Here is a 27,671-nt window from a genome sequence, read left to right as displayed (position 1 = left end):
AGGCTATGCAAAGCGATTTTTGATTGATCATCAGTAATGGTATTCATCTTAAAAGCTCAAAGAAACAATGAAGTATAAGTGTCTGTAGGAATGTCCGCTGCATTTGCGGCAAACGCGCGGTGGACGCGCTTATGAACAATTTTACACACTTTTCTCAGAACGATTTTCACAACAATTTGACAACAATTAAGCGTGTTTTACTGCTATTAAAGCATCTTACAAGTGTGACTCATCCGGGGTGTAATTTAATTCTTATAAGATTAATTTTGATTTAGTTGTTGGAGAAACCTGGATTCTCTGACTTTTCTTCCTTTTTTAAATAAATCTTTATCAAACGAATACTTCAGAGTTCTTTGAAAGTCAAAATGATATAAGCTTTGAAAACTATTTAGAAATGACACATGGAAACTGGTCTAAAGATTCGTTAGCTTTAGTGTGTGCCATATTGTTGGATTACGTCCAAGATGTTAAAATGCACCAACAACAGCAAAACCCGAAGTTTTCAAGTTTAAAGACAAAATACAATGTAAATTTACTGCGATTACTTGAAATGTTACAACTCCTTTTATAATAACTTTGTCGAATAGGATGCAGAACTGATAAAAATAATCCAAAATACACATAAAAGTGGCAGCAGTAGTCCTCAATCAAACATTTACAATAACTACATTGTAAATAATACTATTGAGCAACTGAATATTGTCCAAGTGAGTTAAATTCCAGGATAGATATTCACATTGTGATTGATAACTGACGTCGCATAGGATAATAAACAGAGTGCAATAACGCAGGACAAAATTTCATCCAGCCAGGTAACCAATAGTAATGACTATATATTTATATCTTTGAAAGCTGATTTGACGTATAATTATGCTGATTGAGATATTCTTAAGTATTTTTATAGACCAAGATAGAACGAGACCGAAAAAGTCAGATAATTTTTATTTCAATTTTGAGAACATGAAGACTTTATATATTTTTCAGAGAGTTAGCTGAGCTTATAGAGGATGTTAGGAAGATGTAGTTACAACCAATGAGTACTATTGGATCTAATGAGAGATTAGTGAAGGCGTGTTCTTACACTGTTATGGATCTGATACCAGTTTGACTTGTGAACAATTGCTTAATCGAAGTCTAAGTTGACAGCCGTTTATGCTCACTCGTGTTTCGATACGTAGACAGTGGTCGGGACATGACACTGATGTATAGAAAGCGTTCTAGGGAAGGAACACCTGAACATTCCCAACATCAATATCTGAGCAATCCTCTACCTCATCGCGGGAAAAAAAGAAATTGCAGACATACCATAAACGAACTTTTTGTATCTTCTGAAATAATTACTGATAGTGTAAGTATAATGCCTATTTAATTGAAGCTTCTCCCGCTAATATTTCTTTTATGGCATACATGATAACAATAGTGATACCGCTTCTTCACGATCGTCGTTCTTTCCATCTGATCTAATGAACACACCGGTTGGCTATACTTGCAAAATCGAGATGTGTGAGCTTCAAGATATTCCATGTACTCCTCTTCCCATTCGCAATTCGCCCTTTGCTGCCTTGGTAGCTAGTGCTATGAAAAAATGTGATGAAAACCAACTGTTTCCTACGGACTGTGTCGCCCGTTTGCATGCCTCTGCCATTTTTAAGACTGATGAACCTTTCTTGTTAAACGATGATGATGATAATGGTACTAAGCGTTTGCCGGAGAACGTCTATAAAAATATTCATGCCTTTAAACGAGCTATGCAAAGAGGCACACTGTATATCCCATCACATACATACACAACCTTGAATCAAATGGCTCTCGACAATGTCATCTCTTCCACTTATTTGCTGCATGGTAAACCGAGAATGAAAGACAAAGGATCGGAATTAAGCCAAGTCGCCTTGTCTGTCTCTACGTTTTTGTGTCCACTGTTTTCTGCTCACGACCAAGTCCAAATTGAGTTTGACAACACTTCTTGGATCTTCAAACAACAAGATGCTAATGACAATGAGAGTTTACGTCCTGATATCATTTTTTATCAACAGCAAGATGTGGTTGTGGAAGTAGGCTGTGGAGAAGTGAAGAAGTCTGGTGTTTCCGAAGCCCTATTAAACGAAGTCAAAATGCGTGTACTTGAAGTCATGAAGCGTCAACTGCATTTACGCCTCTACCATGCTAAAAAAGAGTATGAAGCAGTGACTTTCGGCATTCTCGTTCAAGGTAAGGTTATAGAAGATACTGTATTGTATATGCTTCTTAGCAAACTTGTTTTACAAAGGTACAACGGTCATATTACTGAGAATGCAAATGGATCTTGAAAACGGTGTATACATATATCATGAGGAAAATCCATTCGCTCTTCCTACTACATATCACACTCATGCACATATGGATATTGCTCTAGAGGTCATCAGCAACTTTAAGGTAAATATGTAACGATTTCTTCAAGCTAGTTCGTGGTCAAAGTACTTACATGTTGTTTATAAATATATAGGACCAAATTTCGAAATCGATTCTGAAAGTGGAAGATCAAGATTGTCCAAGCATCTGGGATCGCTACAAGCCTTATGTTCGCCCCACAGTATCTTACTTTGAGCCCATATACCATAGTTAATACATCTGTACTCTGCTTGTACAATACGTCTTTTTTTTTCAAACGTGTAATATTCTAGGTTATAAACTATAGCTAAAAAGAGATAAGTGCAAATTGTACCAATACGATTGGGTTATAATTCGATAAGATATTTTATTATATAAAAGTGGGGGTTATTTATATGAATATTGGATAAGAATAAAGTAACTATATAATGCTAGAATATGATATAATAATCTAGGTTAGAGTCTATGGCAATGTGCTTTGCAATTTATGTAAAGAGTTGAAGTTAATGGTAAAGTGACAGAATAATTCGTGTGACGTTTTAAGGTAAGTTAAAATAAATAAAAAAAGAGACAAGTATATGAAATACGTTGAGACTTTTTTAAAGATGTTTATTAAAATAAAACTATTTATACTGAATGTTTATCTGCTGTGAAATCCAGATTCATACATAACATAGAATTTCCTTATTCATATACAAGTGCACCTGACTGACACAATTTCCTAAATTGTATAACAACTATGTACAAGATTACATTTAATGTGCTAACTGCATTATGTACAGACATATAAGATATCATTCTGTATACTATATAGAAAGACACACTATTTACATATTTACAGATACATCATAACTCATATTATAGACGCTATGCTAAGTGTTTATTATATACAAATATATGGTGATCTCTAGCACAAACCCTCCCTATATACAAAAAAGGAAATCCACTTGATCCAGCTAATTATCGCCCAATCAGCCTCACCTCTACCTTCCGTAAGATACTCGAGCACTGTTTGAAAGATATTGTCTTAACGTCTGGCCCACCCATCGATCTGGCTCAAGGCGGTTTTCGGTTGGCTCGAAGCTCCCTGGATCAAGCCCTTTGCTTAGCTGAAATATGCAACATTCTGCGACGACACTATGACACTTCCCCAGTGCTTGCATTCCTGGATATAAAATCGGCATACGATACTGTAGACCGCCAGGTTATTTGGAATAGCCTACGTACCTCTGACATACCAATCCCCCTTCAACATCTGCTACACTACCTTTTGACGAGGTACAAATCGAAGTCATCCTGCATAATGCCAAATCAGCCCGATTCCACCCCACAACTGGTGTCCTGCAAGGTTCCGTCCTATCTCCTTTACTCTACTCATACTACATCAATGAGCTACCAGCTATCCTACGCTCACATCAACCTGTACATCATCTACCTCCTTGTGAACTAGCCACTCGGCTGAATGCCTGTTATACGCTGATGATGTGGTACTGATTGCAAACCGACGCCATCTACAACATCTATTACACCAATGTGAAAATCACAGTTACGCCCTTGGTTACCGCTGGCACCGTGATAAATGTGTTATTCTCGATCCTCATAATGACCCTATGACCCATAGCCTTTATGAATCCCCCTTAAAGTCAGTCAACTCATTTCCCTACCTTGGTGTTCCTTTCCGCCCGGGTGGCTATGTGGATCCCAACGAACTAATCCGTATCAATACCACGAAAGCATTGGCTACGATGAATATCCTCAGCTCTATTGGCTTAAACAACCATGGTTTTGAGAAACTCTTGGCTCTTCGATTTTATGCTCAAATGATCCGGCCTCAACTAGAGTATGGTGCAGCTATATGTCCTTTCACCTCCGCCAACATCCTCAGACTAGAGAAGGCCCAAAATACCTGTATTCGAAGGATCTTTGGTGGTTCGTCCCATTCATCTGTAAAAGTAATGCTCCACATGGCTGATCTACCATCCATGAAAGAACGCTGTGCGATTCTCCAGGCTAAATACATACTTCGTTCTCACCACTTACCAAACGATGCTCTACTAACCTTACTGCACCCCTACATCCAAGGTCCATCCAGCAAATCAACCTATTTTCGTCTAAGCCGCTCTCCTATTTGGAACCGAGTTCAACAACAACAGTCTATTGATCATAAAGTCCTTAAGAAATGCATTCGTGAGTTTCGAACAGAAACCCTACATGAACTGCAACAACCACACCAGAACTCAAAGTTACTCTCTGCGTGTCGGACATCCATCAGCTTAGACCCTATACTCTGGCTTCCGATGACTAGCGAAGAGCGTAGCCGCTGCATCCGATGGCGTCTTGGATGGCTACCTGGTGGTCATTCCAATTTCTGCTTCCATCATCCCACACCATCATGTCAAAACAACATGCCATACAGTGCTTACAGATGCATCAACGTCTGATGATGACAATATCAATTCTAGATCCATTGTCTAATCTCTTGAATCAACTTCCCAGTCGTCCCCCTCGATCAGCCGTCACTCGCCAATCATGGACCGTCCGTTGGCCGGCCATTTGCCACATTCTTTATGAACTCGATCATTTGTTTCATGGATTGAATCCACCTCCACCAGACCCCTCACTAGGCTACGCCCTATTACAATGGTTGACCCAGCCCTCACACACAACAACCACTGATTGAATCCTTTTTATCCTTGTTCCCGAAGGGGTTTTTAGCAATACATAGTCTATACTATAGAAACTTTAGGGTCTGCCCTGGGCAATTTTTAGTGCTCATTGGGTTTTAAATATTGTAATAAAAGATTTCTTTAAACGTAATATTGTTCCTGTAAAGAATTGTACAACGCCACTGTAATATATCCAGATTGCCAGTAAGATTGAAATGTTCCTGAAATCTTATTTGCTTCAGTGTATTATAACTGAGTTCAGACAGTTTCTTAGAATGTTTTTATGATTTAGAGGTCAGAACGTGACAACAATCATAATAAATGCTGCTTGAACAGAAGGCATAACGTGGGTTGTACAAAGTGAGGATGGGTTCAAGGGCATTTTCGCATTAACCAGATCAGGAAACTGGGCGCGCTGGAGTGCATTAAACGTAACATGTTGTAAGCTGATAGCCAGCTTGAATTGTATGGCTGGTTGGTTGATCTATTGATATTGCCTCATTGGTCTACTCCTCAGCCTAATTTCCGTGTTTCATCAATGGTTCACGTAACTAGTGCGTTTTTTTTCTCGGACCTCCAGTAAAAACGTTGACAGCTTTTCGGAGGCAGTTACTGAAATGCATCTTAATACTACTAGTATGTGCAACGGCCAACTTTGTCTCTTTGTAGATAGGGGTTTGTTGTCCAAATTTAATAGGTTATCGGGTAAGCTGACTGCTTTGAAGGTAAATGGCGGTGGATCAGCGCGCGTCTGTCGATAGTTGCTGCACTTCTTACCCTTTCCTCCAATATACTCCGTCATAGAAAGCCAGGCTTCGGAAAGAGGGCCTTATTACGTAGCGAGAAATATCAAAATTAGGGTCTTGTTGAAGTTCTTCCAAAAGGATTTATTTGACGAATGAGTATGCCTGAGTGGAGACAGTATGAATAGCAGGTAGGTAGTTCTCCGGGGCATCAAACATTGTTGCCACCATCTGTTACCATTAATAGAACTTTTAGCAGACAAGATCCAAAACATTGTCAGCACCGGCATCAATCGGAGTACCTGGATCCAATGTCATAGATCTTTTGCCCAAAAAACGCGTTGGTAAGTTCGATGGAAGGCTAAATGACAATGCTATGCATACCTTTTGTGGTTGTAACTAACATGCTGAGATATGAAAGATTTTAGAATCAGCCGAAACTGCAAAAATAAAAAAGAATTCCATCTATGTAATTAGAGAACAAGTGATTTGAATCAAAGAATAAATGTACATAATTAGATACATCCAATTAAAGTCGAGAGATTGAATTGATTGATACACTCAAATACCAACGTAAGGAAATACAAAGTGCTCCTTACCAAAACGCAAAGTGAGACTTATTAAGAAAAACTTTCCACATTTGAATAAATCTGAAAAGACGCAAACAATTTGTATAACCATATTTAAAATTCTTTAAATCATATAAAAATTTTGAAAAGGAATATCTATCAATGGTAGTACACCCTTTGTCCTCCATTTATATATGTCCCTTTCTATCTTCCCAAGCGCTGTTACTCGCGAGATTTGAAATAAATTTCTTTCTGCAAGTAGAATATTTGCATACTCCCTCCAGTTCAAGAATTTTTAATCGATGATACCTACTTATGGACTGGTGCTTATAATAATATTCCTTGTTCTCATGGTCACGGTGATTTCATGGAACCTTTATAGAATAATTACAGGAAAACCTATCCAAAGAACAACAATCGTTGGAAATGATGGAAAGGAATATGAAATAAGAAGATATTACTGAGCACATTCAAGTAAAGAAATTTCTTATCAAAATAATTCAGCAGTATCTGATAAACCGTTTACTCTATACTATTTACTTTGTTTACAATTCTCCCAACTATAAACAAAATTACAAATAAGCTAAACTATTACTATTAATCTAAATACTTGAAAAACAACCTTCAGTATCAGTAAACCTTATTAATCAAGCATAATCAAGAGCTGGTTGGAAAGTTCCTTTATTAGCATTATAAAAAGCTAACGAACATTTTTTGAAAATTTTCTAAATTCTGTAATAATACTAGGTTCACGGTAAAAGTAACTAAAGTAGAAGCAAACCTTTTTGTCTTCATGTAAATTGACTTTGTTTGATAACTTATGAATTCTTAAAACAACTGTAATCATATCAAGAACTTGAGCAAGATAGAGGAGACGAATCACCATTATTGTTTCCTTTTGGTGAGTATGTTTAGAATAAGATAAAGCATGTATAACAACAGACTCTACGGTTGTGAACAACTTGCAAAAAAGCAATATCTTAAAGAATACGGCACAACGGAGTTGTAGATAATATGTAATGAATCATGAGAACGGACAACATACATGGTGATAACAATAACATAAACGATAAACATTTTAAATTGATTCCAATGGAATTTTAATTTAGGTAGCTTATACTGCTTAATTAAATGTATAATGTAAATGCATACTTTCACTTTCTCCATCATTGCTGACTTAGACCGATGATAATAGAGGCTCGTATTAAGGCTTTAATCAATTGGAGTACATAAAAGTGTCCATGACAATATCATTTAATTGTATGGAGGCTACTTTTATTTGCTTCTTTTTCTGGAAGTTAGACCTCATGATATGCTTCCTTAACTTTTTTTTTCTAAGATAACTCGGTAATAAACAGTAAGATATTTGAAACAAATAGTTGCGAAGATCTGGCAAAAGACAGACAATGAAAGTTAAATAGAGAAATAGTTTCGTTTTGCTATAAACTGTACAATGCTCGTATTCCCCCTTAATCAATAAACTATAGCTGACAGCAGCCTGGACAAAACGGTCCTTAAAAAGTAATTTGAAGGGTCTCGCTTACTCACCCCGTCCGCTCCCCCCCCACACACAAACGCTTATTATTCCAATCTATAATAGATATACACCATATATTATGTTAGCCCAACATTCATAATTCTAAGTGAACAAACATAAAAGGAACGGAACATTTCTTTTCGTATTCTCATGCACGTTGCAAATCCAGATAATTCTTTCGGTTTACCAGAAAAACTGATGAGCGCAACATTGTCCAGTGCATCATGCATCTTGCGGTATCTATTAAAAAAATGAAATCGCATGGTAAATAATGTGATTCATTTATTGTTGTAAACTAAATGTACAATACACTCTTAGAAGTTGCTTCTCGAACTTTAGTAAAGCAGACCAAAAAAGGGTATCTGAAACAAAGTTACCCAAAAGAATATCTGTCTTTTTCCGGTAATGAGGCTCTTAAGCCTTTACCCTTGTTATTGTCAATATTTGTCGTCTTGATTACAATAAAATAGCGCGTTTGCATAGAAGATAAAGGTTTATTTATCAAATACCATGACAACAAGTATTGATCATAATTGCTCTTTGAGCCATTTTGCGATCAGATCTTGCGCCACATTCTGCTGCTGGTAAAAAGTGGCTCCGAAACATCAGCTCGAATTTTTTTGTTTTACACGTTTTCACAGAAACTTATGCCTAAAATAATCCCTTTTGCGTATCATTCCAGCATAAGCTACCAAAATATTTCATTAACTCCATAGAAAATTTTCAAAATTAGTTTAATCAAAAGAAGAGCACAATATTTTCTTTTTAATAATATTATCTCGGTTATTCTCATTTCATACGCATTTTTATGGCCCTTTTGTTTTCTTTATATATCTTTTCCTTCGACAATGCGTATGGCGACTCATGCACTATTTTCCGAGCTTCTTGCATTTCAAATTCTCTCAGTTCTGGTGCTTTACTGCTTTGAGAATAAACACGGACTATCTCCCCCAAAAGCGGTATCTTAATATGCTGTTGCCCAATGCGTCAACTTCCTTTTTGGTTAATTAGGCCAAAAATGGCACTATATAAATTGAAGGCTTTCTTTCCTTCTTTTTTAATTAACTTTCCTTGCGTTTTATCTACTCATTCTTTTCATTGTAATAATGAAAATCTTGTCTCTAACTGCTGCATTAGCACTAGTTGCTCCTACGCTTGCAACAACTTTCTTATGGCCTATTCCTCGTACACTCAAGACAGGAAAAACAGATATTTTACTTGATGTTCGTATTCATAAATCTATTGTATTTATCCGTAGTATCTTTTTGTATTACTGTTGATCTAACATATTACACTTACGATTAGAGTGATTTTGAAATATATGGTCCTGACTCAGATTATCTTCAAGATGCTATTGATCGTTATACGCAAATCATTACCTCAGAAAGATGGATTCCTGTACGTTTTTTTTTTTTTCTTCTTCAAAACAATATGTATATCAATTAATACTTTGCTTATGTTAATAATGAACATGGTTCATTTCACTGTACAGGTGCAAGCGCCTTTTCCTAACAATGGCACCCATCACAAAACCACATCTACAACTGCATTGGAGTCCTTAGAAATTAAGGTGGATGATCTGGATCAGCCTCTTGAGTACGGTGTTGATGAATCTTACAAACTCCATATTCCTGTCAATAAAGAATCTGCTACTCTTGAAGCCAACACTATTTGGGGTGCTATTCGTGGCCTTGAAACTTTCTCTCAATTGATCCAAGCTCGACCTAAAAAAGATGAAGAGGGCCGTGATCTAATTTATGATGACAACGATGAAGACGAACAAGAAGATAATCATAATGAGGATTTTGATGGTCTTATTATTCCTGATGCTCCTATAAAGATTGAAGATGCTCCTTTATTCCCTCACCGAGGTTTAATGTTAGGTAATTTTTATAGTATTACTCGAGTTTAGAATAATTTAATTGACGTTCTTTTCCTCGGTAACAGATACTGCTAGAAACTACTTTCCTGTCAAGGATATTCTTCGTACAATTGATGCTTTAGCTTATAATAAGATGAATGTAAGTTTTGAAAACAACAAGTTTCGGCTTTTCTACTTTCAACGAACACTCACTTACCCTCTTCTCCTTATTTTTAACAGATCTTTCATTGGCATTTAACTGATTCTCAAAGTTTTCCATTGAAACTCAAAAATACTCCTGAACTTGCTGAAGAAGGTGCATATAGATTACATCAAAGAAGATTGATTTACTCTCCCAGAGATGTAAAAAAGGTTGTTGCATATGCTTATAAACGCGGCGTTCGTGTTATTCCCGAAATTGATATGCCTGCCCACACAGGTTCATGGGCTCTCTCACACAAAGAGCTTATGTAAGTAGCATCAGCTACCTTATTGTGTATGAGTATGTTTATTGATCTTCTTTTCTGACTTGGTTGTTTGTTTTTTGTTTGTTCTTTTTTTAAGTACATGTCATGGCATTCATTATATGGATCCTTCTAATGAATGGGAGAAAAGATATGCCGCTGAACCCGGTACTGGTCAACTCAACCCTGTTAGAGATGAAACTTATGAACTCGTGAACAAAGTAATTGATGAGGTCGCCTCCATGTTCCCCGATAGTTGGTATCACGGCGGCGGTGATGAACCCGTCTACAACTGCTGGGAAAAAGACGCTTCTGTTCGCGATTATATGCAAAAGAACAATGTTACTGGACCCGATCTTCTGAACACGTTCCTTCAGAGAGAAATCGATATGATCAACAAGCTTAACAAAACCACGGTCATTTGGGAAGATCCTGCCACAACCGATAAGCTGCCTATCTCCAAAGATGTCGTATTGCAAGTTTGGACACACCCTATACGTACCGCTATCAAGCAAGGTTATAAGGTCATTGCTTCAGATGCCAATTTTTGGTATCTTGACTGTGGACATAGCGGCTGGGAAACGAACGACGACAGTTATGACGAACAAATCAAGCCTGAGACTCCTGAAAAGGTCGTTGAATTATTTGATGAGTTAGGGCTTGATGCCGATGGTCAATTTGTGACTCAAAACTTTGGTGGTGGAGGAGGTGATTGGTGCAGCCCTTTCAAGTCATGGCAACGTATCTATAGTTATGACTTGACCTTCAACCTTACTGATTCGGAAGCCAAGAATGTGTTGGGAGGTGAGGTTGCTTTATGGGCTGAACAAACAGATGATGCCTCTTTGGATATGAGGCTCTGGCCTAGAGCTTCTGCTGCTGGGGAAGTCTTATGGTCTGGTCGTTATAGTGATGAAGACAGGAAGTTGAAGCGTGATTTAAGCGATGCTGGCTTCAGATTGTTTGATTGGCGATATCGTATGCTGAAGAGAGGCATTAAAGCCGAAGCATTACAACCTTTATGGTGCGCTAGCAACCCTCATCTTTGTGACATGTCATATCCCGAAGTTTTCAAGACCATGTAGAATAATCAAATGCACCTTCTTCCCTTGTTCCTTTGAACCATATACCATCATTGACTCATCTTTACTACCAATTACATGTTCATTAATGTATTTTCTCTGCTCTTATTATTCTCTTTTTTTTTCGCTTCTGTATATTCTTTTTTTTGTACCATATTTCCATCACCATTGTCTATATCTGCTATAATTAAAATTGTTTGACTTGCGCGTAAATCAAACAATAATTTATAAAACTTCTCATGATGATTCATCATTTTTCTGAGAAGCGTCTTTATTCTATACTTTTCAAAGATTTAGACATATTAAATTGAATTACATCAATATCAATAAACACAACTAAATACACTTTTCGACTTTAAATTCATTGTAAAGAATTTAATAACAGTAAAAGCTGCTGCTTTATGGCTATTATTTCCTATCACGCCTTTTGATTCGTTTGATTTTAACCCGTGCAAAACAATCTCAAACGGAGGTTGTAGAGCTGGGTCTTACAAAAAGAGCTAAATTTGCACTTTCCACCAAAAATTGAGAAAGCTGTTTATACTGCTGCATTGCGAGCCAGAACTTTTGCTTTTGGCGGTCCGACAGCTATACTGTTCGAGCAAAATTCGAAATTCAGCCTTTGAAAAAAAAGAGCTATAGCTTACATCTCATTGAAATCCTCCTCTTTATTAAGATATAATATTAAAAAAAAATGGTAAGATAATTCATTCAGTCCAAAGCATCCATCTATTAAGCATCCGTACACAGAGGACGAAGCTTTGTTTGTAGATGGTGCTTTTGAATAAACTGGGATAAATACAAATCATTCAGAGTCATCTTTCGAATTATGAAGGTGTATATTAATTTGACCATTATCAAATATCGTTCGAAATGTAGGGTCGCGTTAGAACTAAGACTGTCAAGAAAGCTTCTCGTGTTCTTATCGAAAAGTATTATCCTCGCCTCACTCTTGATTTCCAAGTCAACAAGAAGATTCTTGATGAAGTCTCCATCATTCAATCCAAGCGTCTTCGTAACAAGATCGCTGGTTTCACCACTCACTTGATGAAGCGTATCTCTCGCGGCCCTGTTCGTGGTATCTCCTTCAAATTACAAGAAGAGGAGCGTGAACGTCGTGACAACTACGTTCCCGAATTCTCTGCTTTGGATACCACTCACATTGAAATTGATCCCGAAACTGAGGTAAGCTATTTAATTCAATATGAATGGGACACTAGATTTGCGGCACCTTTGAAAGAAAATATAAAAGAAACAAATAAGAGTAGTTTTTTGGATCGCCCGGATTTTTTTATTTGTTTCCCTCACTTCTTCAGGCCCAGGTTCTATGCTGTTCAAAATCAGTCTATCTGTAAGGGGATCAATGCTCTTTTTACCTGAGGGTTTGGATTAGATAATCTGCGGTTTTAAAGAAGTAGCAAGGGAAACTCTTAAAAAAGTTCGTGTGTAGTCAGTGAAAAAGATCTTTCGATGGCCATTTCGTTTCAAAAAAATTCTTTACTATTTTTTTGAAGGTGTCAAGATCTTTTTACACTTCAACGCGAACCTAATCGCTGAATTCTGTTTATTTAGGCTTTGCTTAAGGCTATCAACTTTGATAACCTTCCTGGTGTCAGCGTTACTGCTCCCGTTGCAAACAATGCTCCCCGCAACAACACTCGTGGTCCTCGTGCCCCTCGCAACAAGACTGCTTAAATTGTAGCCTAAGACTACTTAGTAGTATCTTCCATTTACGTCTTTTTTATCTATTGATTGAAAATGTATATGTTATCCTATAATAAATAGCGAAAGAGTGTAAATATTTGCTTATGTTGGATTATACCATGAAATTCATTCTACCTCGTGTGATTTGACATTTAAAGTATCAATGTTACGATTAAACATGATTTTATTGAATAATCTTTAACCCAATGGGCATACAGATAAATTACATATCAGAAAATTGCCCTGGGCAGGTCAAAATACGTGCAGGAATCAAAAATCCCTAAAAGGTACTAGGGAAAAAAAAAGGATAAGGGATTACAATGCAGACTAGGTTAAGAAAAACGGGACAATCAAGTAGTGATCGTAGTGGACGCATAAAGCCAGTCTAGCAAGGGCTGTCCTAATGTTAAGTATCAATGTTACAGTTGTTTCAACGCCATTAGAAAAAGGCGGATGTTTCATGTCTATTCCTTGGTTTGGTAAAAGATTTAGTTGAATTCAATGAATTCAGAAAATGTAAATATCGTTCTTTAGTAGCAATATAGCTATTGTAACCGCTTTTACGAGAGCGGTATTTCGCATGACTCTGAGTGCCATTTCTTCTAAAATTAGCTGTATCCATCATGTGGCTTTGAAACCCTCAAGTGGAAGGTACAAACGCGTTACAATTATTTTTAATATCATAAAAGCAAAGCGCCATCTAGTAACAAATAGTCTGCGCTTGATGGGACTGTTACTGGCCATTGCGTTATATATTTTGAAAAACTTTCGATGAGATAGACTGTTTCTCCAAGATGAAGGGCCATTACAGTTGTGGATAATGCGTTTATTTACACTGCTAAAGAAGAGAAGCTATAAGCCTTTTTACCTTCCACCCTGTTCTTTGGAGCTCAACCCAATCGAGCAGTTTTGGGCAATTGTTGAAGAACAAAGTCAAACGTTGTAAGTTTGAGGACAAGCAAGGCCTAATTACCTTCCATTCATCTTCTATGCTTTTGTACAGCATTCTGTGAACGGTTTTGAAAAGCGTTTTAACGAGTAGCGTATTGAAATCAACACTGAATGAATAGAAATTGTTAAAGGTATCAAACTGCAGGAAAAATATCCCGTCCTTTGAGTTAATATTAGCCGCTCTTTAGCGTTGGACCGACTGCAAAAGGATAAGTGCTGATAACATAAAATAAATTTCAAACGATCCATACGCTTGTAATCATTATAAAGCGCTTATTCAGATCTTGTCTTACCCGTAATAATTCGTCAGGCATAATACACGTCGTTCGCTACAATGTTCTATCTTTGGTGTTATACCTTGTAGCATCCGACACCAGTGAGTAGCTTAAACCAACAACTCCTCCTTTTCTATCTGATTAGTATAACGATTATCTAACGCTTGAGATATCATGAATCTTTTCCGTTGTATGTCAATGCAGGAACCTCATCTTCACAGTCCTTTTTCTTTTTCCATTCTCCTTACCCAACCCTTTATGAGTGCTATAATATAAGGCCTTTTTGGTCGTTCCTGCATTTAATTTAACCATCTTTGATATTAAGAACAGTTCTGCGTATAAATCTACACAAACTAGAGGTTGCAGAACTTCCACAATTCTCACACCTTCTGGTTTATTGTATGTAACATATGATGATGGAAGAACTACAGCCAGGCTATTTCTAAAATCAACATGTTTCTATGTTATTCTATAGCACACAAGAATAACATGCCTCTTCCGTGAGGATCGCTGTACTTAACGAGGGGTACATAAATGGTGAGCTGTGTTATACTCTGTCATGGAAAAACAGCAAAAATTAGAAAGCTTGAGGTCCTTCTGTAAAAGCAAACGAGCATGTTTCAAGAAAGTCAATCTTCTACTAAAGTTTCGCAACGAACTTATGAAATAAGAAAAAGTATTGTTGATATTTGTTAAATTTTTTTTTCTTTTTTTTTTTCTCTCTCTCTTTCGAAAAAAAAATTAAAACATGAAGAGCAGAACAGAATGTACATGTATACATTATAAAAAGTCAAAAATGAGGAGTTATTAAGCATCGCTCTGTTCGTTATAATTGTAGAAAGTAAAGTTATGGGGCTGGTAGTAGTGACAGCTGCTGTTCCTTGATGTAGCGATACTTCTTCTCCTTCTCCTTTAAGTATGACTGATGGGAACATATTGGCTGCGGGGAGGATCATGCACAATTGAATTATAATAGTAATAGCAGGGTATATTCTGCTCTAGGCTTTCCAGCAAGGAATAATTCACAAAAGAGCGAGTGATATCTTTTTGGGGGTTTCCTGCCAATGAGGGTGATATGAATGGTATCGGCGATGTTGACGACGACGAAGACGATGTCATAGAGGTCAATGAACTGATTGAATCCGTATCAAACTGAAGGCTTTTCCGTCTCTTGCTATCGTTGCTGTTATAAGAATAATACGCTGGATTGCAACATCGAAGGTCACAAACTAGTATGTTAGACGTATTAGTAGCGACAAAAGCGATGGCCTTGTCAGACGGCGTTCTTGTGAGGGTACTAGTACAGTTTACGAAAGCATTAGGATCAATAACAGTATTTTCTCCCTTCCATTGTTGTTGGTATCCGTTTGTTCTATTCCGCTTTTTGATAATATCCGTCTTAAGACTCATAGGCCTTTCTGTACCATGTAATTTTAAAAATAAACCACAAGCATTACAAAGTGGCTGACCCCGTGGATCCCTTCGCCACAAGGGCGTATTTTTTGTTAGACAATTAGCGCAAATTGTGACATTGTCATGAGTGGAAGAAGTGGTACGAGAGTCAGTAGTACGTTCTTGCTTGGTCTTATCGTTATGGGCTAATATTGGCTTATTACTGCTGACATTTGATGATATTGAATGATCGCCGCTGTTGGCAGTGCACGATGCTTCTGTAAGGGAAGACTTAAATTTCCTTTTCCTCCCGCATTTAGTATTATTGGAGCGATTATCGTAGCTTGATTCTGGTGTTGCTTTTTGTTTATAAGTAGGTGGGCAAGATGAGGAGGGGTTCTTCCCCGCATTATTAATAGTTTGTTGCTTCTGTATTGTAAAGGCTGACTGGTGTTGCAGCGAATCATGGTCAGGGAAGGAATTTATTGGAAGCACATGCGACTTGACAAGACCTTTAACCCCAATAGACATGCTATCACTATAATTATTAGTTTCGGAATAGGAAGATGCTAATATCGGTTTGTAGTGCTGCTGTTGCTGTGTAATGTAATAGTCTAAAGCCGCGCTATCTGGCAAAAATGTAGGAGAATCTATGGCTTCTACGGTGTGCACGGCATAGTTAGATTCAGATAATGCACTTTGATCATTGTAAATTTGAGCTTTATTGTCTACGTTCACTAAGTGGCTGGCATTATTTGTTGTAGGTACTAAATTGTAAGTCGTATCGCCAGGCATTCCAAAATCATCTTGCTGATACGGTAGATAACAGTTATTCGATTTATCAAACAAGGTATTGCTGTCATTAGATCCTTCGAGAGTTACAGTAGTATATAGGTTTTTAGTAGTAGAGTAGCGAGGAAAGCTAAAATAACAGAACGATGATGGTTCCATTTTGAGTAATGATTTGCAGGTTAGGTATGTGGTTTCACGGTACTGAAAAGAGAAAAAGAGATCGACTATTTCTGAATATATAAAGTTTGTTTTTTATATCTGTATAACTTACGTTGTGGGGATGTGTAAGACGGGCTCCTATTGTGTGCATGCTATGATGAAACCCTAAATCCCTCAACTTTAATCAGATCGAATGGACTAAAGTTAATCCTTTTGTAGAAAGTTCTTGAACAACAAAAAAAAAAAAAAAAGCCTCTCCTTATTACTCTTCGTCACGGCGATATGCATCGTGTTCCTCAATCACATCAGCAGTTTCTTCAAAAATGCATAATTTTAGTATGTATGCGAATTCGAAACGTAATTTCGAACTGAAAATGATGAATGCATTATGAAAACTGCCGAGTGCCTTTTGGTACAAGAAGCCAGAAATTGTATCATTATTACATAAAATTGTTATGCATTATAGAGACTATATATAAGTAATTTTACATACGATACGTCAAGTACTAACTGCAAAATAAATAAATGGAGTCTTTACAATTAGAATATGTATAGATCGCATTTGTGAGTTACTCCTTGCAAACTGATTTGTATATTCAGTCTTCACACATAACAGTAAAATATAAAAAATACATATATAAAATTGATGACAAACTTCGAAATCCGCGCGTTTTGATAAGAACAGTAGAAAAGATGGTGCAAACTAAATACAATGATTTAACGCCGTCTCAATGCAAATATTTTACGGTAATTTGATGGTGATTCTCTTTATGAAACTGGTGATACAATTTTATTGGAATTGACAACTTAGTAATTCTGGCGAATAGGGCCACATGTAAGCATTAAATGAAAATATGAATAAAGTTTCAGCAAAGCAGTATTTTACTAGCTAATGGCATTGAAGGAATGCCACCAATATAGAGTACTAGTGTATCGAAGCATAAACGTCAGTCAGTTTTACAGCAAAAAGCATTACCTCTGAAGAAGCATTACTGTGATATCATTACTAAGAAGATGCTTTAGCTATTCTCATCTTGAGTCGGTATTATCACAAAAGTCAAGCATGTTTAAAGAGAAATTCTCGGGAATCATTATCTAAACCATCTGAACTCCCCATTATCTGCTTCAGCTTTTATAATAAATGTTAGCACAGGCATTTGATACAGAAGACCTTTTGAGCAGAAAATATAATTCATTTCCACTGCCGCATATCAATCCAAAAAAATTAGGTGCCAGTTTTCATGCTTTGCTGCTTTTAGGGGGTGGAGAAGGACGATGCGCTTTTTGAAAACATATGTTGCTGAATGATCCTGCGGAATTTCAAAATTGCTGCTCTGAAAGAGCCCGTCTACTATACAGCTTTGCTTATTGCATTTATATTCAGTTTTTGTGGCTAAGAATCGAACCAAAACTAACATAGACGTTGGGTTCCTAAGTTCTTACTTCAGTAAGTGGGGAGAGGCTTAGCAGATATTTTTGAAAAGAAAGTTTTGGGATAACATTCTTTTTTTGTTTAGAAACACAGTGCTTTAATTTTGATTGGCTAAGAAGTCTTTTAATTACTTTTCGGATCTCTTTAGAAAGGACGATTGAATCGAACAAAATCAACTTTTTTGTTCTTTGCTCCACACTCACTTACATTAGTCATACATTTACAATGGCGTTTTCTTCTGCCCTTGTACTCACCGACTTAAACGATTATATCGCTCCTTCGCAGGCTTGTATTAAACCTGTTGAGATTCAGAAATCAGAAGATAAAGGACCAGTAAGTTTAAGCAGATTTGAATTGAATTTGTTTTATGCTAAATCTAACTTACAATACTTTTATAGACAGAGATCAAAGTTGACAGCGATGGTGCTGTTTACGAAATTTCTCAAGACGGCGAGGAAGAAAAGTTAGAGAAAGCAACAATAACACTGAATGACTGCTTAGCTTGCAGGTACGATATCAAGGCTTATTCATCTGTATTTTTTGGCTGCTACAATTACAAACTGCGAATGTATCATTTATCCATAGTGGTTGCGTTACTTCAGCAGAAAGTGTTTTAATCTCAATGCAATCTAAAGATGAACTATTTAAAGTACTAGCAAATAATAAGGAAGCGTTAAAGGAAAATCGACCTCAAGATTACCGAACTGTTGTAATATCTATCAGTCCTCAATCCAGAGCATCTTTCGCAGCAAAGTACAACCTATCACCTCTGCAAGTGCACCGCAAACTTGTGTATTTCTTCAAAAACCATTTAGGTGCCCATCATGTTTTTGATACGGCTTTCACACAAGATTTATCATTGGCAGAGGCTTCTAGAGAATTCATTGATCGCTTCAAGCATTACATGGAAAATGGGGGTGACATTTTAGAAGCAGCCAAACAAGAAGTAGATAAAGCCAACGACGAGGATAAACCAAAAGTACGTACGAGGAGAAGGGCTGGAGCTGGAGCTCGGAACGATAAGAATAAGGAATTACCGAATGAATATATGCCAATGCTAGCCTCATCTTGTTCTGGTTGGATCTGTTATGCAGAAAAAACTCATGGTGAAGTGCTACCGTTAATCACATCCGCCAAATCGCCTCAGCAAATGATGGGCTCATTAGTGAAAGATTATTTTGCAAAGAAGATAGGGCGACTACCACATCAAATTTATCATGTTTGCATTATGCCTTGCTTTGACAAAAAGTTAGAGGCAAGCCGACCCGATTTTTACGTGGAGGAATATGATACAAGAGAAGTGGATTGCGTATTAGCTACAATTGAAATCGAGAATTTGTTGAAGGAACAAGATTTGGATTTTTCTACGTTGCCTGAAGCGGTTATTGACGATATTATCAACAAAATCAAAGTAGACCCTACTACTGGTGAAGAGGTGCTTTATGGTATCGCAGGTTCGTCATCAGGTGGTGCCTTGGAATATATTTTTGCTAGGGCGGCGCTTGAGTTATTCAATATCGCTGATGTACCTGCAGATCCCCTTACAACAGAATCACCTCGTGTTATTGTCAAGACGGGTAAAAATTCGGATGTGAAAGAATATCTTCTTGTTAATGAAGAAGGTAAAGTCGTACTCAGATTTGCGACAGCTTACGGGTTCCGAAATATTCAAAATATTGTACGTAAGGTGAAAAGCGGAAAATGTGTGTATCATTATGTAGAAGTTATGGCTTGCCCTGGTGGATGTGCTAATGGTGGCGGTCAATTACCTCCCGGCGATGGAGAAACAAAAATAATGAACGCTAAAGACTGGGTTGTTCAAGTAGAGAATATTTATAGATCACCCGAAGGTGTCAAGCCTGAAGATAATGAGGTTATAAAGGCCATCTACAGGTAATTAGTGGCTTATTGTGAGTTTTATGAAATCTTTTTCTAATATTTTTCTTACCTTTTGATAGTGATTGGATTGGTAACCCTTCCGGTGAACGAGCAAAACGCTTGCTGCGAACACAATATCATGCTGTTACCAATAACTTTGCTAACCCACTCGCCACTAAATGGTAAAATACCTGTTATAATCCCGCCTTATTTATATTTATACTGTAAAATTATTCGTAGACAATCTCTTATATCCCTACATTTACTACTTTTTCACTTCACACTATTTCCTTTGTACATAATATAAAAATTTCATAACGTCTTTCATAAAATAACAAGCAATAAAAGCCCCTACAGAGCAGCTGTGAAATGCTAACTAAAATTTCTAGGATGCATTACTTTTTGTAGAACGACTCCCAAATAACTTTGTGACTGATGCCGCTTTTGATATTTATAGTCATTCTTTGCTGATAAGGAAGGCCGCGCTTTGAAGCAACTTCGCTATGCATACGCTTCTGCAGGAGGACTGTAAGTGGCGAAATTTAGCTGAAACAAAGCAGGAAAATATCCGTACGTGCTTCCTATCACAAACTTTTTGCGTTGTGCATAGTGGTACTGTTGCCGCTGGCGGCGACAAGAGAAAACGTAACGATGGTGAGGAGGACGTTGGCAATTCTCCTCCTTACCAAAAGATTGCCAAAATCCTTGAGGGTGGCTTTATAGTTGTAAATGATGCTGAGCATATACCAACCCCAGCAATTGTCGCTAAGGAAATCCAATTGTCTGAAACCGAGGGAAATTTGCATTTGGCTGAGGTCGCCTTGCTAAAGCGACTGAATCATGAAAATGTGGTGAAGAAATGATACCTTCCAAAATAACAAAACCGTTTAACATATGAAGCTTTTTGCCCATTACTTTCTTAATTGCTCTTATTATTTTGAAAGAATGCATAATAGCATTATACATCAGTCATGACAGCAACGACTTTCTCCTAATGGAGTACAGTTCTTCATTTGTAAAACGACAAACGACAGTAAAGCAACCACAAAATTTAAGCTTACAAATCTCCCTAATGTTAAAACCATGAAGAATTATTGCGCGGCCTACAAAAGAGCCTCAAGCCTAGACATTATTACTGAGCCTACTACAGAACCTATGGAATTAGGATATGCAGTCATTGGCTTGGATTTCAATGTGCCTAAGGGTAAATGTTTGCTAAATGGCAGTATATCATTAAGTGCCCATATTTTCTAATTAAAATACAAAGTTTTAAGATGGTAAAGTAATACAGCAGTTATTGTGTCTTGGCCGAGGACTACTTTAAGGAAGTGTTCCTTTATTTATCTGTTCTTTAGCACATTTATCAAAGTTTTGTACTTCATCTATGCCGTACATAAATCTTTTAAACGTACTGGATGTATATAAATGTATAATAGCTCACTCGGGCGAGAATACATTATCTTAAGGAAGGAGAAAATATAAGTGTAGTGTGTTACATTAATAAATACTTTACATCGTCTTAACATGTTTTGACTAGTAATAGCCTTGATAATGTTGATACTTGTCATATTGTTGTTGTGATTGCTGCTGATAATAATGCTGTTGTTGCTGCATTGCTGGTAAAGGTGATGGAGACATATGATTATAATCATAATGGCTATAAGGTTCGCCTTGAGCATGAGCCGTTAGGGCCAATTGGTCACTGCTAATGGACGTGAAACTGTTATTTCGCCGGAGTGGTGGGAGTGGGAGCTGTTGATGATGATGCTGAGGTGAAGGAGAAGTAGTATAATGGTATTGATGATACTGCGGTAAATGTTGATGAATGTTATAGTCTACTATGCCGTTGCTGTAAGGTGAAGAAGTAGTATAAGGTGTACTAGTATAAGGTGTATCCACCGGTAAGTTGGGCAGAGTTGGTTGAGGCAACGATTGCATTTCAATATCATATTTCTTCTTTCTATTGCCAGCTGTCTTCTTGCTCTTTCCATTGTGGACAGATATTGAATTTTTAAGTCGTTCTTCCAACTGCTTATGTTTCTCGATCCTCTTACGTGCTTGTTTTCTGAGCACTTCTTCAATTCTAGCAACGCAAGATATTAAGTACGATTTGTAGAAGCGATGATCAGCTGTACTGTCCCCTTACCTTTTGTCGACTTTATGACAGCAATACTCTTTTAAATTTCCTTGTATATGACATAGAACAGGTAAATAAATTACTGCGGCGGCACATAATAAGATAAATGACATTGCAAAAATGGCAGTTGAAAAGATCATTGTTCCTGTCATCAATCGCTGAACCGTGTTTTTTCCTAAGCTTTCATTCGATATAATTAATCCATTGTTGATCTGAATCCATTTGGGTATAATCGTTTTCAAAGTGACAACGTTGATCACTTGTCTAGGTGCTTCAGCCAACAATATCTTCTTCCACCCTAGTTTTATTGCATGGAGTGATCAGTAATACAGAAAGCTAGAGTTCGTTTTTAGTATACACGAGTACCTTTCAAGGTAAAGAAAACAAATATAGCTATAGAATCAACGGACTTTCGTGACTTTTCAATCCTTCGAAATAAACAGAAATATTTGTAGTCTTTCGTAGAATACCAGCGATTGGCAATAACCGAGAAAAAGTTTAATGAGATGTCCCTTGATTCTATAATGCCTCGAGCTTTCCTAATATCCCAAAATAATAATACAAACGATATCAGAATGGCACCCAAGAAGATCCATTTAGCTACATCTGGCGGGATAGAGGCATCTGCATTAATACTGGAGTTGCCAATAACTAATAAAGACACTGGTAGTTTCTCAATTGTTTAGTTTCGAAAAGATTGTGCCCTCCAGATCTACGTTTAATGTGTCATAATATTTTACCAGCTGTCCATAAATCTGCTACATAAACCAAAAAGCCTTTTAAAATAAGTATATACATGATCAGGTAGGCTATTCGTGCTGTACAGGAAGGATCATAAAACTCTTTCAGGTCAATATAGTCGAATTTATGATCTTTGACAATTTCTCTTTTCCATTTGGGCCCTCGGTTGCCTCCACAACACTTTAGTGTTAAGTAGGAAAATCTGTCAAACAATTACTACACTTCGTATCATTTGCTGTGGTGCAATTTTTCGATATTACCATTTTTTCCTAAATTCTTCGAGAGTTTCTTTAATCGTTTGTAAATAGAAGGACAGTACTTAGCAATGATTGAATCTGTATTCAAAAAGGAAGGGAAAGAGTTATTTGTTCAAAAAATGAAAATGAAAATTAGGAGAGTGAAGCACAAACGCACAAAAACAAAAACCAAAAAATATATAAGTACAAAGAAAAGGGCAGGTGTGTACAACACTATCTAGCCAATAATATGTACTCAAATTGCAAGTATTTTAATCGTTTCCTGCTGTCTATGCTTCGAAATGAAAGAGGAGGTACAGCTGCAACTGAAGAGTATCGTAAGGGGCGAATAGATGCCATAAATTTTTGATTTGGATCACCAAGGCCAAAAATTTCGGTACGCAATTATAGAGTAGCAAAATAGTGAAATGCAAAAACGTTTATTTTACAGACAAATGATAGATACATGCACAAATGGTTTTTAAGGCACCAAAACGTTTTCAATAAAATACATGTTATTGCTTCCTACAATATTACCCGGTTGCTCGTACGAACAAGTATAAATTTTGGCTCCATTGAGATTTCTACAGGTTTTGACACCACATCCGATTTTCGTGGTCGACTTCCACACCACAGCGGTAAAATGCCCAGTCGTTGCTGAGAATCCTGTAGGCTTGTCGAAATCGTATTTTTTTACTTCTCCGTACCAGGCGTCGACAACATCAGCCCAGCTACGATAGCCACTAGCTAAATTCTCGCCATAAGGGCCACCAGAATGGTTAAATTGACATTTATTGCTCCACCTTTGTGCATAAGAAGCTAAAGTGGTATCCCATTTAAGACTAGGAGCGTGATGTTTGATGCGGAAGTCATTGTGTTTTTTCAAAATGGTTTGAATGCTTTTTTCAGAAAGGGCAACAACAATACATGCTGTTAAGGAATAGCAAATAAGCAGGATAGTGAAAAGAAGAGGATTTTTGAACATGTTTAACGTGTAATAAAGCAAGTAAAATGTGTATTCAGAGAAGGAATCAGTAGGATAAGAAGAAATAAGAAAAGGAATAGCTACGAGTTCCTCATTTCGCAAGATTCATTTTATTTGAACGGTTCCTGTCAAACAAATTAATATGTTTGTGGCTACACAAATGCTATTACTATTTAATTAGTTCATTTTTCTTTTCGTTTTGCTATTGTTCTTCTGTTTCAATTGCATGATCTTTGTTTGGACAAGGATTGTAGCGGACGCCTTCAATATGAATGCCTGTAATATTCGGTGTATGAAAGAGAAATGAGTATCAATCAACGATGTATAACAAGCAGTTAATGATCAATCAAAATGCTATCCTTTACCAGTGCGACTAATGCATTTATAATGACAGGAAAGGAATAGATAAATACAATAAACAGTCCAGTTTTATCAAAGTATTTTTGATCTGAAAATATTTTCCAATGCCTTATTCCAATATCATTCAAAGGCTGTGACATGAGTGCAAATGCCACTTAGATTACACAGACAATAAGTTGAATCAATATCAATCTACCGTAACTCCTAACAAAAAATGTTCCTTACATAAGATAAAAAAGTAGACAGAAATTGCCGTATGGCGGTTTCTTAAATAGACAGCCATTATAAAGCATAATACATGAAACGCGAGAATAGCAATAATCCATGACTGATTCCAATTGACCTTTTCAAAGAAAATTGATATCACCGTAAATTGGTACAGCTTTTTTTACTATGCAGTATGAAAATGTAGCTTACTGCTTTAAAGAATGAAATAACTTGTTCTGAAAATGAGCCCAGCAGGTCAGCATCTTTTAAATTCGATGTTAGAGATCGTAACAAACTGTCCATAAACTCATTGGTTTGCAGTTGACTCGATTGAGGTGTTGTTGAAGGCAGAGTCATTTATTCGACGTGTTTTTTCTTTCCTTTTTTCTGTTCTTTTTTCTGTTCGCACTAATGGCACTTCCTATTTGCTCCACACTTCAATTCCTTTATAAATAAATATCAGACATTGCAGTCGTTCCCCACCGCCAAAGAGCGGGTAATAAAAGTTTACAGAGGGCGGATTTTCATTTTCATTTTTCAGACAGTTGAGAATTGCTGAGCAACTGATATGAGAAGGATCAAGAAGCGCATTCGGCGAATTCAACAAGGAGATCGTTCTAGCATATTATAGTCATGTAGTGTTTACAGTTTGCTTCCATTCAAGCAGTTGCGTCAACTCCAAAATTGAAAGACATAAGACATCGTTACTCTGAATGGCTGTATGGAGTTAAGTGCGACAACAAGGATCTTTATTATTCGTATAATAAACCAATGCAATCAATAGTATAAGCGGTAGTAGTATCATTAGAATAGGAATAAAGATGATTTACGAAGAGGCTGAAAAAAAATCTTTGGAAAAAGTGAAAACGAACTGTAAAAGGAAACAAAGCGACTTTGAGAAAAAGAGAGCCACTCTTTGGCGTCGGGAACTACTGTTACTGCAAAATCACAGGTCTTTCCCAATCAAATCAGCGTCGTATCCAAACATGAAAGCATTGGCTAAACCATTTAAAACGATAGAAATCTAGCCAATCAAAAAAATCCACATTGTCTTGATGTAGGAAGTGTTAAATTTCTGATCTGCTGGCCTTTGATTTTATAAATAAACTTGAAAAAGTTCCAGAGCTTTCAACTTTGCTGTTTTGCTCTTTCGAATTCTTTCTCTTTGCTCTTAATCGTCATTACACTCATAAATATTTTCTTGCTTTATTCAGCATACAGCATCCGCTAAAAAACAATGAAGCATCATCGTTATTTCATTGCATGCATTTTGCCATTTCTGTTCCCATATTCCGTTTTTGGTGAAGAGAATGTCCAAGTTCATTTACAAGAAGGCAGTGATTTCCTTTCCAACGGTCAATTCACTAACGCTTTAAGCAGTTTCGATGCTGCTATTCGTAAATATACATATTTTCCAAAAAAAAACATCGTAGCAATTCAACTCATAGCTCTTTGATTTTTTATGACAGGTATGGAGCCCGATAATTATTTGACATACTTCAAGAGAGCCACAGCCTATTTGTCTTTAGGGCGTAATAATGCAGCTGTTGAGGATTTTACAAAGATTCTAGACTTGAAGCCTGATTTTGATAAAGCTTTATTGCAACGAGCGCGCATCTATGCTAAGGATGGTCAATTTGATTTAGCTATTCATGATTTAGAAAAGTATTTAAAGACGAATAAGAAGGATGAGGAGTCGAAGAATTTGGTAACGTATATCGATTTAGTACAGTGGAGCCCTCTGTTATCTTTTTTAAACTGACGTTTGGCTATTACCAACTTTTTAATAGTTAAGTCGAATGAAAGCTGCCAAACAAGCTGCTAAGCAAGCTGAGATGGAAAAGGAAAAAGGAAACTTTGATCAATGTATTGATCTTGCTACTACCGTCTCTCGTGTTTCTCCAACCTATATTTATGCACGTTTAATAAGAGCTGAATGCCATGTGGCTAAAGGCGAAATTGATGAAGCAGCTGGTGATTTTGCGTAAGTGCGAATTTAATTAATTGGAGAAACGGAAGCAGAGATTAATCCTGTTGTTTCCTTTATTATTCGATTGAATAGTCGTGTTGCACAGTTGAACCCATCCGATCCAGACATATTGATCCTGTTATCGAAGATCAACTTCTATTCACTTAATGAGCGTCAAGGTGCCTTGAAGCACATAAAACAATGCTTACATTATGATCCTGAACAAAAGCAATGCAAAGCTCTATTCAGAAAGATGAAAAAATTAGACAAAGAGTTGACAAAAATTGAAAACGATATCAATTTGAAAAAGTACACAACAGCTGCTAATTACTTAATCGGCACAGCTAACCGTGAGGGTATTTTAAAAAATGTTGACGCTGAATTCGAGGCATTTGAAAAAGAAATGAAATCTAGTAAACTGCCACGCAAACTACACTTCAATGCTTATCAGATGGCTTGTAAAATCTACGGTTCTCAGAAAAAGGAAAACAAAAACGAGGAAAAGATTGAAACTTGGTGTTCTAAAGTATTAGAAATTGCTGATGATTTGGATGCGTATACTTACCGTGGTGAGGTTTATTTGAACAAAAAGGATTTCGAAGCAGCTGTGCGTGATCTCGAAAAGGCTTATGAGATATCAGAGGGACGAGATAACCGCGTGCGTCAATTGTTACAAAAAGCCCAACAAAAACTGAAACTGTCGAAGAAGAGAGATTACTATAAGATCTTGGGTGTATCTCACGATGCAGACAGTCGTGAAATAAAGAAGGCATATCGTAAGAAGGCTCATGAATGGCATCCCGATAAGTATAATGGTGATCTGTCTAAAGAAGAAGTCGAAAGTAAGATGGCTGAGATCAATCAGGCCTATGAAGTATTGAGTGACGAGGATAAACGACAACAATATGATAATGGATTTGATCCCTTTGATCCTGAGCACGGGCAAGGTGGTGGTGAACATGGTGGGGCTGGTCCTAATGGTTTCCCCTTCCATTTCGCTCAAGGTGGTGGATTCCCATTTGGTGGATTCCCTTTCAGCAGTGGCGGTGGTCCTTTCGGAGGTGCTGGAAATGGTTTCCCTGGAGGAGCTCAGTTCAAAATGCATTTCGGTTAAAGTGCTATTCATACCTTTTGATTCCAAAAAAGAAATAAGTCTTTTCT

The 27,671-nt window shown here is 37.0% G+C and overlaps 10 protein-coding genes across 10 annotated transcripts; 6 read left to right on the top strand and 4 right to left on the bottom strand.

The window, feature by feature from the left end:
- The first annotated feature begins 1,148 nt into the window (after window positions 1-1,148).
- Window positions 1,149-2,776, top strand: BDF20DRAFT_563048 (uncharacterized protein). The gene is made up of 3 exons (XM_053075751.1): window positions 1,149-1,348; window positions 1,421-2,415; window positions 2,486-2,776. Exon 2 carries the CDS (start codon window positions 1,464-1,466, stop codon window positions 2,307-2,309), a length of 846 nt encoding a protein of 281 aa, XP_052935655.1. The 5' UTR covers window positions 1,149-1,348; window positions 1,421-1,463; the 3' UTR covers window positions 2,310-2,415; window positions 2,486-2,776.
- Window positions 2,777-5,678: 2,902 nt separating this feature from the next.
- Window positions 5,679-6,107, bottom strand: BDF20DRAFT_874399 (uncharacterized protein). Its single transcript, XM_053081265.1, has one exon. It carries the CDS (start codon window positions 6,067-6,069, stop codon window positions 5,869-5,871), a length of 201 nt encoding a protein of 66 aa, XP_052935654.1. The 5' UTR covers window positions 6,070-6,107; the 3' UTR covers window positions 5,679-5,868.
- Window positions 6,108-8,991: 2,884 nt separating this feature from the next.
- Window positions 8,992-11,295, top strand: BDF20DRAFT_821151 (glycoside hydrolase superfamily; the record flags this gene model as incomplete). The annotated part of the gene is made up of 6 exons (XM_053077591.1): window positions 8,992-9,108; window positions 9,191-9,283; window positions 9,378-9,768; window positions 9,833-9,855; window positions 9,987-10,216; window positions 10,311-11,295. The coding sequence occupies 6 exons, from the start codon at window positions 8,992-8,994 to the stop codon at window positions 11,293-11,295; spliced, it is 1,839 nt and encodes a 612-aa protein (XP_052935653.1).
- A 673-nt stretch (window positions 11,296-11,968) lies between these two features.
- BDF20DRAFT_874396 (40S ribosomal protein S17-A) lies at window positions 11,969-13,136 on the top strand. Its single transcript, XM_053081264.1, has 3 exons — window positions 11,969-11,989; window positions 12,172-12,477; window positions 12,865-13,136. The coding sequence occupies exons 1-3, from the start codon at window positions 11,987-11,989 to the stop codon at window positions 12,985-12,987; spliced, it is 432 nt and encodes a 143-aa protein (XP_052935652.1). The 5' UTR covers window positions 11,969-11,986; the 3' UTR covers window positions 12,988-13,136.
- Window positions 13,137-13,399: 263 nt separating this feature from the next.
- Window positions 13,400-13,771, top strand: BDF20DRAFT_836181 (uncharacterized protein; the record flags this gene model as incomplete). Its single annotated transcript, XM_053078930.1, has 2 exons — window positions 13,400-13,475; window positions 13,542-13,771. The coding sequence occupies 2 exons, from the start codon at window positions 13,400-13,402 to the stop codon at window positions 13,769-13,771; spliced, it is 306 nt and encodes a 101-aa protein (XP_052935651.1).
- Window positions 13,772-15,593: 1,822 nt separating this feature from the next.
- BDF20DRAFT_789720 (uncharacterized protein) lies at window positions 15,594-15,743 on the bottom strand (the record flags this gene model as incomplete). The annotated part of the gene is made up of 1 exon (XM_053076171.1): window positions 15,594-15,743. A coding segment is annotated over one exon (150 nt), but the record flags the coding sequence as incomplete, so codon positions are not given.
- A 2,876-nt stretch (window positions 15,744-18,619) lies between these two features.
- BDF20DRAFT_906437 (iron hydrogenase) lies at window positions 18,620-20,061 on the top strand (the record flags this gene model as incomplete). The annotated part of the gene is made up of 2 exons (XM_053083274.1): window positions 18,620-19,890; window positions 19,956-20,061. 2 exons carry the CDS (start codon window positions 18,620-18,622, stop codon window positions 20,059-20,061), a joined length of 1,377 nt encoding a protein of 458 aa, XP_052935649.1.
- Window positions 20,062-21,408: 1,347 nt separating this feature from the next.
- Window positions 21,409-23,974, bottom strand: BDF20DRAFT_913699 (uncharacterized protein; the record flags this gene model as incomplete). The annotated part of the gene is made up of 5 exons (XM_053084102.1): window positions 21,409-21,958; window positions 22,022-22,310; window positions 22,379-22,663; window positions 22,753-22,933; window positions 23,519-23,974. 5 exons carry the CDS (start codon window positions 23,972-23,974, stop codon window positions 21,409-21,411), a joined length of 1,761 nt encoding a protein of 586 aa, XP_052935648.1.
- A 67-nt stretch (window positions 23,975-24,041) lies between these two features.
- On the bottom strand, window positions 24,042-25,130 carry BDF20DRAFT_561823 (transmembrane protein 18-domain-containing protein). Its single transcript, XM_053075748.1, has 4 exons — window positions 24,752-25,130; window positions 24,560-24,677; window positions 24,340-24,488; window positions 24,042-24,250 (listed from the first exon to the last, which is right to left on the bottom strand). Exons 1-4 carry the CDS (start codon window positions 24,896-24,898, stop codon window positions 24,152-24,154), a joined length of 513 nt encoding a protein of 170 aa, XP_052935647.1. The 5' UTR covers window positions 24,899-25,130; the 3' UTR covers window positions 24,042-24,151.
- A 648-nt stretch (window positions 25,131-25,778) lies between these two features.
- BDF20DRAFT_820978 (uncharacterized protein) lies at window positions 25,779-27,624 on the top strand (the record flags this gene model as incomplete). Its single annotated transcript, XM_053077581.1, has 4 exons — window positions 25,779-25,938; window positions 26,011-26,249; window positions 26,332-26,525; window positions 26,604-27,624. 4 exons carry the CDS (start codon window positions 25,779-25,781, stop codon window positions 27,622-27,624), a joined length of 1,614 nt encoding a protein of 537 aa, XP_052935646.1.
- Between the last annotated feature and the right edge of the window lie 47 nt (window positions 27,625-27,671).

The sequence above is a fragment of the Mycotypha africana genome, assembly GCF_025528875.1.
Source record: "Mycotypha africana strain NRRL 2978 chromosome Unknown BDF20scaffold_6, whole genome shotgun sequence".
NCBI lineage: Eukaryota > Fungi > Mucoromycota > Mucoromycetes > Mucorales > Mycotyphaceae > Mycotypha > Mycotypha africana.
The sequence above is the reverse complement of the archived record's forward strand: the minus strand, read 5'-3'. Positions and strand labels throughout refer to the sequence as shown.